This window comes from Peromyscus leucopus, chromosome 3 (assembly GCF_004664715.2).
Source record: "Peromyscus leucopus breed LL Stock chromosome 3, UCI_PerLeu_2.1, whole genome shotgun sequence".
Taxonomy (NCBI): Eukaryota; Metazoa; Chordata; class Mammalia; order Rodentia; family Cricetidae; genus Peromyscus; species Peromyscus leucopus.
The window spans coordinates 48817130-48832157 of NC_051065.1; the positions used below are offsets into that span (position 1 = coordinate 48817130).

General features: G+C 39.1%; 1 protein-coding gene across 1 annotated transcript in view; it reads left to right on the plus strand.

Annotated features, from left to right (window-relative positions):
• Window positions 1–15028, plus strand: part of Kdm7a (lysine demethylase 7A) — a 70541-nt gene that overhangs the window by 16193 nt on the left and 39320 nt on the right. Inside the window, exon 2 of the mRNA XM_028889346.2 lies at window positions 12184–12269. Coding sequence (XP_028745179.1) covers window positions 12184–12269 — 86 coding nt within the window. The remainder of the gene's footprint in view (window positions 1–12183; window positions 12270–15028) is intronic.

A 15028-nucleotide genomic window follows, 5' to 3' on the forward strand; every position in this document is an offset into this window, starting at 1 on the left:
GCCACCCTCTTTGAAAGTGGGTTTTCCTCCCTTTGCTAGTTCTCCCTAGAATACCCTCAGACATGCCCAGATGCATGTTTCTTGGGTGATTCTGCATCTGTCAAGGTTGACAGTGAAGAGTAACCATCACAGCTGCCACGTAAAAGTGTGGACTGCCCATGTTCTTAGATTTGCCAGTTAGGGATCGTTTGACCTTCTAGTGGAAATTAACAATTACCCAGTGGACTTCGAGGAACCTGTAGTGACAGTTTATCTTTTGAGTGACTTCATTATATAACCAAGTTAAAAAGTCCTCCTTAATGTGCCTTGACTTGCGTGTTTTAAATAGAACTGTCTAATGTACCACCCTTTTTGCTGTTGATGAACACTATGGTTTGTAATTTTACTGAAGTGCTTTTATTTTCTGGGTCATATGTGAAGTTTCATACGGGGATATTTATTATGGATTATGTCAAGAATTTCCATGTTCCAAACCCTATTTTGACTTATCCTTCATCCAGAATGGAGAATCATGCTACAGGTATTGTTTCCTTACCCAACATAGAATGCTGCCTTAGTTGCTATCCTAACAGAAAATTCACTCATGAATCCTTTTGCTTGGCTCAGCCTTTCTTTCCTTTTAGGAAACATACCTTGGGATTGTTACTTACAGACAAGAAAGGTTAGCAGAAAGACTAGATAGATCTGTTTGAGTTTTTAGTTGACTCCTATCCTTTGTAGCTGACTGAATCACAAATTGTCTTAGAAAAGTTTACTTGCTGTTATCTTTTATTTCAGGGCATCCTCCCCCCCCCCTCTCTCTCTGGTTTTTCGAGACAGGGTTTCTCTGTGTAGCTTTTTTGTGCCTTCCCTGGAACTCACTCTGTAGCCGAGGCTGGCCTTGAACTCACAGAGATCCACTTGGCTCTGTCTCCCAAGTGCTGGGATTAAAGGTGTGCGCCACCACCCAGCAGGCGCGTCATCTCGTAAGCTTTGTTTATATTAAACTTTCTGTAGGTGTCAGTTGGTTCTAGAAAATATAGCTGTTCTTTTCTATAACCAATAGTATAATACTCTATATGAATAGAAATGAAACTGCAACTGGACCAAAATGTTTTTTATTTTATTTATTATGTATACAGTGTTCTGTCTGCATGTTTGCCTACCTGCTAGAAGAGGGCATCAGTTCTTAATATAGATGGTTGTTAGCCACCATGTGGTTGCTGGGAATTGAACTCAGGACTTCTGGAAGAGCAGCCAACCTCTGAGCCATCTCTCCAGCGCCCAGGACCGAAATGTTTATAATGGTTATGGTTTATTTAAAAAAAATCTATGGCCAGGCATGGTGGTTCATACCTGTAATCCCAGCACTTAAAAGGTTAAACCAGGACGATTGTCAACAAGTTTGAGGCTAGCCTGGGCTATAGTATAGTGTAAGATGTTGTCTCAAAATGGGGATAGGGGGTGGGGAGATAGGCATGGTGGTACATGCCTTTCAATGCCAGCACTTGTGAGGCAGAAGTAATTGGATCTCTGTTCGTTTGAGACATAGCAAGTTCAGGCCAGCCAGAGCTATATAGTTAAGACCTTGTTTCAAATCAAAACTAATAAAATAAATACATAAAATAAACCAAAAAATAACACCCCCATTTCTTTCTATTTATAATCTACTTACCAGTATTATTTTTATTAACAATATGTTTGAAAAATCAAGATAATAAAGTGACACTTGGAAGTACATAAAAAGAAAACAGACTTTTTACATAAATATATAATGAGTAGGGACACTTTGTTCCTAAACTTGCAGCCAAATCTGAAAATTAAAACAAAAATAGGTGGGGCCACGGTGGCTCACATCTTTAATTCCAGCACATGAGAGGCAGAGGCAGGCGGATCTCTATGGTTTGAGGCCAGCTTGGTCTACATAGTGAGCTCCAGGCTAGCCAAGGCTACATAGTGAGACCCTTGCTAAAAAAAAAATCAACAAAAAATGTTAAATCCCACTTCATCAGCAAAAGTATCAACATTTCAGAAAAAGAACTTGAAAGACAATAATCAGTTTATTGTCCTTCACCTCCTTTTATATTACGTACTTTCTATTTTTTTAAGAGACAGACTATGTAGTGCTGTCTGGCCTGGAATTTGCTAAGCAGACCAGGCTGGCCTCAAACTCAGAGGTCTGTCTGCCTCTGCTTCCAGGAGTGCTGGGATTAAAGGCGTGCACCAGCACACCCAGCTCAATGCATATTTAAGCATGATCTAGGATAGTAGTCCAGACTAGCACCTCCTAATCTATTTAGCATTCCTGCTTTGTGTCAGTACATACTTCATAGGGATTGACTGTGGGACCTGTGTAGCTAGATCTGAGGAGGAATGCCGAATTACACATGAACTCTTAGCTGTGTGGAGCCTAAAGTCTTCATAGAAAGAGGTTGTTAATCAACATTGTGCTAGCCACTCTAGTAAGGTTTTAGATTACTAGTCCCCCAGTGCCATTCCCTGCCAAGCACCTGGGGAACTTGTTAAGAATAAAGATTATTGGCCTACCAATTAACTTTTCCCTGTAGATTGAAGGTGGGGCTTAGGAATGTGGTTTTGTGTGTGTGTGTGTGTGTACATGTTCATGTGTGGAGGGGCTGACACTGATGTTGAGTACTGTCCTCAACCATTCCTTTTCAAGATAGGGTCTCTGACTGGAGCTTGCCAATTCAACTAGACTGGCTGGTCAGTGAGCCCCAGGGTTGCTATCTCCACCCCTCAGCGCTGGAATTGTTAGTGTGGGTCATGGTGCCTAGCCTTTTTTTTTTTTTTTTTTTTAAAGATTTATTTATTTATTATGTATACAGAAGAGGGCGCCAGATCTCATTACAGATGGTTGTGATCACATGTGGTGCTGGAATTGAACTCAGACTCTGGAAGAGCAGCCAGTGCTCTTAACCTCTGAGCCATCTCTCCAGCCCCCCTTTTTTTTTTTTTTTTTTTTTGGTTTTTCGAGACAAGGTTTTTCTCTGTGTAGTTTTGGTGCCTGTTCTGGATCTCGTTCTGTAGACCAGGCTGGCCTCGAACTCACAGAACTCACAGAGATCCGACCGCCTCTGCCTCATAAGTGCTGGGATTAAAGGCGTGTGCCACCACGGCCTGGCCACCTAGCTTTTTTGTAGATGTGGGTTCTGGGGGTTTACCTCTGGTCCTCATGCCTGCATGTTAAGCACTTGACAGACTTATCTCCCCTCCTCCTCCTCCTCCTCTTTTAAATAAGCAGTGCACACTGCAGATTTTAGTTGCAGAAGGCTGTGTAGTGAAAAGTAGCTCTCCTCTCCTCCGTTCTACATCCATTCAGTTTTCTCTCCTAGATGCTTTGGAACTGTTGTCAGTGTATTGTAAGACCATCCACACGTGCAGGTGGGCACATAGCAGGACCGCACGCACCTGATTTTGTTGCTGTTCTTGGCGACCTCATGTCTCCTGTAGAACTTCTTCCTTCTTTGGAAAGACTGCCTGGTGGCAATTGGAAAAGAGCCACAGGAGATTCTAATGGGTTATGAGTTAGAAGTCACAGTGTGAGTGTTACAAGGGTTAGAAGCAGTTTTTTTTTTTTTTCTTAAATATCAATTCTCTAAATCTTGAATTTCACAAGGAACTGTAGTCACTAAGCATTTCATGAATTTCTAGATTTATAAAAAATTTTACATGTTTTTTTTTTCCTTGCTAGTGATTAGGTAGACACCATCAGTCAAAAATACATAAGGGGCTCAGAGGTTAAGAACACTTGCTATTTTTGCAGAGGACCCAAGGTGGCTTCACCTCCAGGAGATCTAACACCCTCTCCTGGCTTCTGCAGGCACCTACACTACACTCAAGGAAAAAAATCAAAATTAGGGGTTAGAGAGATGCCTCAGCAGTTAAGAGCACTTCACTGCTCTTCCAGAGGATTTGAGTTTGGTCCTTACTGTTCACAACTGTCTGTAACTCCAGTCCTAGGGATTCCAGTGCCCTCTTCTGGACTTCAGGCATTGCACACCCGTGATGCACATGCATTCCTGAAGACAAAAATCCATACATGTAAAATAAATCTTTAAATAAATGATATTAAAAAATACATGATGGAATTGAGCTTATAGACACCTGCTTGCAATCCTAGGTAGAATTTGATAAATGTAGGATCAGGGATTCAGGGCATATCCTCAGTTACATAAAACCAAAAATTAAAGACTAAAACATACTAAAATTTATGAAGTCATCATCATGAAAGAGATGGAATCAGCTATAAAGAAGGTTTTTCAATCTTCAGGCTCTGTTGCTGTTTTACTTTCTGTTATTACTGGAGGTGTGGGGGCGCGGTTTAGAAGATGGCAGAGGGCAGGTAGCAAATGGTGCCACAACCTGCTCTACAAAACATTTCTTTCTATACATCTTCACTATACTACCCAAATGTAAGAGATTCTTGTATTCCTGTCTCTGTCCTCTTCTTTCACCTCATCTATACTTGACAAGAAGCTACTTAAGAGGGGGTGTAGATTGGCAAAACAGAGTAAGGGTTGTTAGCCTGAAGGTAGAATGACTAGTGGAAAGACCACAGGGCAGTGAAAAACCACAGTAGCACTTGGTGAGTACTTTGGAACTGTTTCCTCCTCTGGAGCATTCTTCTGGATAGAGACCTCCATAGAGAAGAGTTTCATAAGCTCCACTGCCAGTTGTACTGGTTGGTCTGTGTGCTCAGTTCCACACAGGGACAGCCAAAACAGCATGCACATTCTTTAGGCTCAACAAGCAAATAGTTAAGGTATCAACATGTGAATCATCCTATTTTCACATACTTATCATGGAATAATATTAGTAGGATTGTGTCAGCAATATTTTCAGCTTTTAAGAGTATTTTATGTCAAAATTCGTTGATTGGTTTTTCACCTTCACATTTTCTTTTTTCTCTCATTTTCTTTGTTGTTTCCTTTTATATTGTCTTTTGTTTTCTACCCTCATTAGTGAAGATGTTCATAGCTAGTTGGGAAGCTGTGGGATTCTTGGAAACATGAATCCAACTGTTAAGGTAGGGAAGTGTTTCATAGTCTGAGAAATTGTGAAATGGGGAATTTAGTTTGCAGTATGCCTATAACTGTCCTAAGATCTAACCTGATTCCAGAATTGAAACATGAAAGGAATAAGATCAAGCTGTAAACAATCTTCTATAATGTGGAGTTAATTCACCACAAAGGCCGTTACTTTTCTTCTGTTGGTATTAGTGTGGGGGCTTTGGAGGCACAGGGTAACTCAGTCCTCTGATTGTGTTAAATGCCAAAATCAAGAAATTAGATAGCTATGAGCTTTAGATGAGCTGGTGAACTTTAAAAAAGGATGTATTTATCTATTTTTATTTATGTGTATATGTGTGTGCCTGTGTATTTTTTGTGCCCTACCAGTGTGCGTATGCCTTCAGGGGTTATATTAGAATGAATGAATGGACAAATGAATGAATTAGTCCATTCATTTCACTCATCTACCCGGGTGTCTGTCTGTCTGTCTAAATGGGATTTATTACAATGGTTTACAGGCTGTGGTCCAGCTAGTCCAACAGTGGTTGTCTAGTAATGGAATGTCCAAGAATCCAGTAGTTGTTCAGTCCATAAGGCTGGATGTTTACCTGGTCTTCAGTATATGCCAGAATCCCAAAGAAGTAGGCTCTAATGCCAGTGAAAGAATGGATTTGCCAGTGAGAGTGAGATCGAGCAGGCAAACAGAGCAAGCTTCTTTTTCCAGGTCCTTTATAAAAGCTGCCAGCAGAAGGTGTGGTCCAGATCAAAGGTGTATCTTCCCATCTCAAAAGATCTGGGTTAAAAGTGATCTTCTCACTTCAAATTATTAAGAAAAAAAAAATCCCTCATAGGTATACATACATGGCCACTTGGATTTTAGTTAATCCTAGATGTAGTTAAGTTGACAACTAGGAATGGCCATCACAGGGCCAGAGGGTGTTGGATCCCCTGGAACTAGAGTTACATGTGGTTATGAGCCATTGAATGTGGATGCTAGGAACTGACCTATTCTCTTCAAGAGCAGTAAGTGCTTTTAATTGCAGAACCCCATCTCCTCAGCCCTAGGGCTGTGAACCTTTGATATCTAGGTGAAAACTTGTACTGAACTAAAAATTAAAATGTATAGATTTCTCTACCACAACTTCTATTATCTGAAGAAAGATGGAACCATCTATTATTTATGTAGAAGGATCCTTGTTTTTATACAAATTATTGCCTTTAGTATCATGCTGAGTGAGTGAAGTTTTAACAACTATTACATTGGCTTTTGGGTAGAATTAGCGACTAATAACAAATGTTATTGGGATCATGTGGACATAGTACTGAGGAAAGTCTCAGGAAACCGAATTTAGGAAATAGCTTGGTACTAAATGAGTGGAAATGTTTATCAGTAAAATGTGGAAGGATGTTCTGTGGATGCTTATGTTCTATCCAGAAGGAAAAATGTGGGTTTTGAGGATGAGGTAGGATAAGGCTCCTTGGTGACAAATGGAGAGATGATTTGGAGAAAAGAGTACAATCTAATGGAATCCACCATAATAGGCTCTTAAAAGAATTTGACCACCCACTGTTATAGCTCCAAGAGTAGAGAATATAAAAGGGTGCATTATCCAAGAGGGGAAAATGTTTGGCAAATCCTGGTGAATCGTGGTTAGTCATTAATTCAATTCTGTTCACATCAACTGTCCATTCTCTACTCTCCCAACCCCCAAAAGCTACCTAAGCAACAATTTCAGAAGATAAGACAATAGAAAGTGCTAAAGTTGTCACCACCCCACTCACCAAATGGCAGTGAGATTGTTCATTGATGGAAACTATTCAGCAAAGGTCATATTGTCACCCCACAGGACCCCCCCCACACACACACACAATAGTCTAGTAAACAGTGAATTTTCTGCTGTTAGGAAAACTGTGACAGCTTGTTATAGGAAGGGAGATTTAAAAAGAGAAATAGAGAAGAGACTAATCTGGTTTTGTGCCAGATTGAAAAAAACAGCCTTGAAACTTTGCTTCCAGAGTTGTACATCTCATGAGTCCTGCTCTCTTTATCTTACCATTTCTTAGAGAAATTGTAGGGTTCTTTCAGTGAGCAGTAAGAGGGTAGAGTGGATAGATAGACTTGATAGAAAAGTGTGTTGGTTGGGAAACATTAAATTTTAATTTTAAAATTATATTTTGTATGGTTAATTTAAATAGGCCTTTTCAGATTTATTCACTTAACAAATTTACTGTCTTAAAGATATTTTTATTTATTTTAGGTGAATTAGTTTTTGCCTGCATGCATAAAAGTATACTATGTACATGCATTGGTCCCCACAGAGGAAAAGGATGTCAGATTCCCTAGAACTGAAGTTAATAAATAGTTGTGAGCCTCCATATGGGTACTGAGGGCCAAACCTGGGTCCTCAGCAAGAGCAGCAAGTACTTTTAATCCCAGCTGTCTCTGTAACACACAAATTGACTATTTCTGATTTACCGAATTTGCTAAGTGTTGAAGTTTCTAAATCAGTTTAGGTGTGTTCTTTCTGCTTGTTGAGAATTAGCCAAAAGTAGAAGACAACTCTGGTATTATATTTTATATTTTAATATATATTATGTTATTTTATTTTGTGCTTTTTTTTTTTTTTAAAGATAGTCTCATGTAACCCAGGTTGGCTATGAACTCACTGTGTATTGAGGATGATCTTGTACTCCTGATCCTTCCTTCGATTGTCTTAATGCTAGTGTTTGAGATGTGCATCACCACATTAGCTCACTGGCATTTTAATAAAGCATATAGATGAGGTGAGGTGGTGGTGAGAATTAGAAGCTGGAGAGAGGAACTCATGGGTCTTTGAGAATTAATAGTCAAAACATTTAGTTTTGCCCTGAATGTCTTTAACTAATTGAATATCCCTGCCTCCTCTTTCCCCCTGAGTATTGTGGAGTCACCCTTATGACTTTAGATGTTTGTAGATGAGTTGATGAGATGAGCCAGTTTAGGTTTTCCAGGAACTAATACTTAATTCTTTTGGTATTACCATCCTTTTTTTTAAAGGAGAAGGAATGTCATAGGGCAAGCCAGACAACAAGACAATCCATGACTGTCTTTCTAGAAGTGCTAAGTGGGTTTCTATGGGCTTAAGTCTTTGTTTTGTTGGGAGAAGAGAACCTACTACACAAGCCCGCTGTGGTGGTGGACACATTTAATCCCAACACCTGGGAAACAGGCAGGCAGAGCTCTGTCCTAGGCCAGCCTCGTCTACAAAGAGAGTTCCAGGAGAGCCAGGGCTGTTACATAGAGAAACCCTGTGTAAGAGAAGAAAGGGAACAAAACAAGAGAGAGAGAGAGAGAGAGAGAGAGAGAGAGAGAGAGAGAGAGAGAGAGAGAGAGAGAGAGAGAGAACACGAACAAGAGCCTGCCTCTGTAGCTAGAGTTTTCCTGCCTGGCCCACAGTCAGGACAAATCTCTGTGACCCACCAGTCCCACAGCTGCTCAGACCCAACCAAGTAAACACAGAGACTGATATTGCTTACAAACTGTATGGCCGTGGCAGGCTTCTTGCTAACTGTTCTTATAGCTTAAATTAATCCGTCCACATGGCTCGTGGCTTACTGACATCTTCACATGCTGCTTGTCATGGTGGCGGCTGGCAATGACTCCTTCCACCTTCCTGTTCTCTGAGTTCTCCTCTCTGTTAGTCCCGCCTATACTTCCTGCCTGGTCACTGGTCAATCAGTGTTTTATTTATTGACCAATCAGAGCAATTTGACATACAGACCATCCCACAGCACCTGCCTGCCTGCCTATTATACCTAATGAACCTCATTTTCAAAATCCAGGTAGTCTGGGTTTGGGCTCTTGCATTGAATGCAGAGATCGCTATCACATACATATCATTTATTTACAGTAATCTTTTGTCTGTCCCATTTTAGCTACTCAATGTTAACTAGCCTCATCTGACCTATGTGTGTATATAAGACAGGTAAGACAGGATCTCTGTTTTACAGAGAGTGGATGATCTGGAACTTGCTATAGAGACCCAGGCTAGCTTGGAACATTAGACGATCCTCCTGCTTCTGTCTCTGAAGTGTTGTAAGTAGAGGTGTTATGCTCTGCTTTTACACTTGAACTTTCAGCTTTATTATTTATCTGCATATATGTATGTATACCACGTACATGTCAGTAGCCCACAGAGGTCAGATCCCTTGGAACTGGAGTTACAGATGGTGGTGAGCCACTATATGGGTGCTGGAAACTGAACCTGGATCCCCTCTAAGAGCAACAGGTGCTCTTAACTGCAGAGCCATCTCTTTAGCTTCCCTCATCCCTCCCTCCCCCCAAGACAGGGTTTCTTTGTGTAGATTTGGCTGTCCCGGAATTTGTTCTGTAGCCCAGGCTGGCCTCCAACTCAGAGATCTACTTGTCTCTGCCTCCTGAGTGCTGGGATTAAAGGTGTATGCCACCATGCCTAGCCAGCTCTTCTTTTATATCTTAATTTTTTTCCTTAAAACAGAGTTTCACACCTAGCCCAAGTTGGCCTTGAGCTGGTGATCCTAAGTGGTGGGATAACAGGTGTGTGCCATGACACCTTTGTCCTTTGTCTTTTTTCCTTTTTCTCTTTTTAAACTTAATGGGTTAATTTGTAGAATTATAAAAAAATTTATGTGTGTCTGAGTGTCGTTTATGTGTGTTGAGTGCAGTACCCATAGAGGTTGGAAAAGGACTTTAGATTTAGAGGGTGGATTGGAGTTACAGGCACTTGTGACCTGTCCACCATGGGTGCTGTGAGCTGAATTGGGGTCCTCTGTAAGACTGTAAGATCAACACACATTCCTCCCCAGACAGGGTTTCTCTGTGCAGTTTTGGAACCTGTCATGGATCTCGCTCTGTAGACCAGGCTGACCTCGAACTCACAAAGATCTGCCTGGCTCTGCCTCCCGAGTGCTGGGATTAAAGGCGTGCACCACCACAGCCTGGCACAACACACATTCTTATTAACTGCTCAGCCATCTCTCCAGCTCCCTAATTTGTAGAATTTATTTCATTGTGTAGGGCTGTAGTTTCATTGAATATTCTGTATGGAATTCCATTATGAGAATATACTGTAATTAATTTTATTGTTGATAGACTATTATAAATAGATTAGCCATTTGCATGTAGGTAGATATTCTGGTATACATTGCATGTGTTTTGTTCTCTAAAGCTGCTATATTGGATTACATTTCTGCCAGTAATTTATTTAAGTAGTCCCCATTGCTCCATACAGTCTTCAACATTTAATATCTTCACGCTTGGTATTTTTTATCTGGTGTAGTAGAATATTATGGAAATTTTTTGTCATTTTAATTTATCGTTCTCATTGAGATATATGAATTTGCATAGTTCATATTTGTATTGGTCACATGGCTTTCTTCTTAGTAATTTATAGTGGAGTTAATTATACTTTGGGTATAATTTCTTTAGTGAGTATCTGCATTGAAATGTCCTTCACTCTGACTTATTTTGCCCTTTATCATGAAATTGTGGTTTAATGAACAGAAGTTACTTTAGTATGCCTGAAATGACCAGTTTCTCCCTTTATGGGTGCTTCTGTGTTTTAAGATAAACTGTCTACCACTAAGTTGTTTTTTCAGTATTATGCTGTATACTTTTTGCGCCTTTTCCTTTTGTTTATAATCTCATTTATAACCCCCGCCCCCTTTTTGAGACAGAGTCTCACTATAGACCAGGCTGACCTCAAAGACATCCATCTGCCTTTGCCTCTCAAGTGCTGAGATTAAAGGTGTGCGTTGCAAGAACAATTGTAAGATTTTTTTTTCCTTTTTCCTATACAAATAAATGAAATGTTTCTTACTTAGTAGACCCTTACACTGAAGAGTCTGCCCTGTTTATTTACTCTTCAGTGACCCTCCTACGTTATGCACAAGCGTCGCTGTGTACATGGATCTGCATTTGGGAGCACTGGCATGTGCTCTGAGTGACCTCTCAGATACGTTTTCATACGTAGTAGAGCTTTGTTCTTTCTTCTAAGAATATCTGACTGTCTTGCATAGTCTTGGCTTTTTTCATCTTGACATCAGTTTTAGAATCATCTTGTGAGATTCCACACTGATTGGGGTTAAACTGAATTTGATAGTCATTTTCAGAAGAATTTAATTTTTTAAAGATTTATTTATGTTTAGAAAAAATTATTTATGCTAGGAATCCACTTGGGTCCTCCAGAAGAGCATCCAGTGGTCCTGATTGCTGAGCCATCTCTTCAGCCTCGTGTGTTTCCATTGTATTTCCGTGCAGTAATACTTGTCAGTTCTTGGGCGTATTCGCTGTGTAATATTAAGAGCCTCTTCACACAATGTCCTTGCCTGTGCCTATTTCAAGTGCTTTGCCTATTTTCCCCTCAACAGTTTTAAATTTTGAAGTCTTAAATTTAAGATCTTTGGTCCATTTTCAAATGGTTCTTGTGCTGATAGAGAGATAGGCACCTAGTTTCATTCTATGTGGGAATGTCCGGTTCCCTAGCACCATTTGTTTCTGTGGGGATACCATGCCGTTTCTGTTACTGTGGCTCTGGAGCATAAGTTGATGATAGGTATTGTGATATTTCCAGCATTGCCTTTTCTGTTTAGGATTGCCTTTTCTAGTTCTGTGAGGAATGTAACTGAAATTTTGATGGGGCTTGTGTTCCAAGGGTTTGTTTTGATGCTCTTCATAACATCTTGAGGTGTATGTACTTAGCTCAGTAATGCCAGGCTTCCTTTTTAAACACATTCATTTAAGGATATACATTTCTTTTTGCAAAATCTATAACCTACAAATTACATTATGTAGTGCATTCATTGTTAGATGAAAATAATGTTCAGAATCTCATTATGACTTACCTTTTGACTCATCTTACTGACAATAATTTAAGAAGATAATATTTACATAGTGCTTGAGGGTTTTATGCTTATAATTGCAATATTTTTGATGTTTTCATTGATGCCGAAAGTAAATAGCTGCATGTACATTTGGATCTATTCTCACCCACAATTATTAGCCAGTGTATGGAGGGAAAGGATAATAAAATTTATTTTTGTATATGTTTCAGATTTGCTATTTGAGTTACTGTACATTTCTCACCTCGAGTCCAAACATTTCTTTATAGTAAAGTTTTTTTCATTCATATTTTGTTCTTATTTGTCTTTATTGTAGCTGTGTTGGTGTAGAAGAACATCATGCTGTTGACATTGACTTGTATCACTGCCCCAACTGTGCACTTCTACATGGTTCTTCCTTGAGTAAGTACTAGATGCTAAAATGAAAATTACATGTATATGATGGTACTTTTATGATAATCTAATAAATATCATAATAACTTACCAAGAACTGTAGGGAAGATTTCATTAAAAATACTTACAGTACAGTTTTTGTCTGAAAAGAATAATTAAAACTTTGAAGTAGTCTGATTATATAGCCCATACTGGCCCCAAATTCCTTTCTTTTTTCTTTTTTCTTTTTCTTTTCCACTCTGTAGATCGGGCTGGTCTCGAACTCACAGATCCACCTGCCTCTAGAGTGCTGGGATTAAAGGTGTGCACCACCACCGCCAGGCTAGGCCCCAATTCTTGATCTTCTTGCCTCTGTCTCCCAAGTGCTAGGATTCCACTTAAACCTTTGTTTGAATTATTAAATATGCCACAAGTATAAGGGAGAAAAATACTAACATTTTTAGTTGCTCATGGAGAGCCCTCAAATTTAAGTACATCTTTACATCTTTAAAAAAAAAAAAAAACAACTTTAAATTTACAAAGCATGGCAAAGAAACCCTTCCCTGATTCTGGAATCCTATCGTGAATAATAAGATCATGTTGTATTGGAGCAATATGCAGAGTAAAGATTTGACTCTAATGGGCAGAGGCACATTGTATATTTAGGAGATTGATAGGTAAAATATTGCCTGCATTTACTGAATTTGGTTGTCAAAGCGTATCTGCCTAAAACTCCTTTCTTCCCCAACTTTGGTGTCCATGGAGAGATAGACAGAGATGAGGATAAGGCCACAGCAGGTCTCTGATGACAGTCTTTTCAGAGAGGACAAGGTGTGAAGTCTGGAATCCTTTTCTTTCACTAGGCTAGAGTATACCAGCATTAGAAACAAAACAATATTAATATTCGGTCTTTTACAGATACTTCCAAAGACTAAATTGGGATGTCATTGTACAGTTGCAAGAGAAAATATTTAAAAGGCTTTGGAATATAGCTATTTATTTATAAATGACTGCAAACTATAATTTTTGTGTTTATAAAATTAAAGGGAACTGTAGACTATGTTTTAAAATTAGAAAGACGACTGGAGAGATAGCTCAACCATTAAAGGCTAAACTCAAACTTCAATTTCCAGCACCCAGATCACCAGTCTGTTCCTCCAGCTTCCCTTTCCAGTACTTGGGAGACAGAGGCAGACTGATCTCTGTGAGTTCAAGGACTGCCTAGTTTACATAACAGGCTAGCCAGGGCTACCTAGTGACACCTGTCTCAAAAACATACCAAACAAAACAAGAAGGAACTTTTGCCTGAGGGTACTTTGATAAACTGTGGGTGGTAGGTAGGTAATCTAGAGCCTCTTTGTTTTGAATATGGAGTTTTGCCCCCTTGTACTTTTCTAAGTAGAAATTTTGTTATATGAAGATAACATGTAAAAGAGACTTAGTAACAATTAGACTGATCATTTATTAGAAATATTAATAATTTTCATAATCTCTATAAGAGATTTAGGAATTTAAGCTCTAGTAATGCATAAAAATAGTTTATGTCAAATACAGGTTATCTGTTTTCATAGTATACAGTATGAAACTTAAATTTAAGACACCTGATAAAATTGTTATATGAATCTTGCTTGGTTTATGTTGTATATAAGTTAAAAGTTTTGGTCAAGAATAAGGAAGAAGGAGATAGTACAGTATTATTATTTCAAGTCAAACAACTAAATTTTATATTGGTTTTGGTGTAAAGTTCAAATATATATTTCCCAAATGAAATGATTTGAATTTTATTTGTATGAAATACTGAGTTGCTAAGAGCTAGTACTACTTCAAGGGATACATTCTATTTTTTCCATATGATGTCATCTTTTAAAAATCTTATCCCACTTGCTAAATTGATTACACAGACCATAATGGATTGTAACCTACACTTTGAATAATGATGCTTCAGAGAGAAGCTTGCCTATTATTTGGCCCTTCAAGTCCCTCTTCTCTTTGAAGAACTTCATACCAGGCATTGGCCCTCTTCTGGGCAAGCATCCAACTCTGAGTACTGGAGGGAAGATGCTCAAGATGCAGTAATCTGTTTTGCCTTGACTTAGGACTCACCTTCCCCCATACTTCAGCATCCACTTCAACTTGGGTAATCCCTTTTGATTCCTTTCCCTTTGCTACTAAGTGTTTCTTTTTTTTTTTTTTTTTTTTTTTTTTCTGAGACAGGGTTTGTGCAGTTTTGCGCCGTTCCTGGAACTCGCTTTGGAGACCAGGCTGGCCTCGAACTCACAGAGATCCGCCTGGCTCTGCCTCCCGCGTGCTGGGACTAAAGGCTGTGCGCCACCACTGCCCGGCTCCAGATGTCTTTATTATAGATATAATCAAGACATTATAATACCCATTTAATAAAGTTCATTGGATTATACTCTATGGTTGGGAATTAAGAACTCTATTTAAAGCAGGAAGCTGCTCAGCATTTGAATATAATATTGTGTTCTTCAGGCACATCAACCAAGGCAGACATTTTCTCCCCTTTCCCTGTGACCACTACTTAAACTATGCCTTCACTGCCTCCTCTTAAGAAAAATTCAGTCAGCTGTTGTAGTGGATGAATTTGTTTCAAGCTTGTTGGCCAAATAGGACAATTGCATGCTTCTCTTAATCTATAGGTCAGCACATTAAAGGAAGTTATAGTATTTTGATAGGTTATTATATACCAGATTCTATAGTGAGTAAATACTTGACTTATCTCCTTCAATATGTGCAACAATGTTATATGAGATATAAAATAAATTATCTAA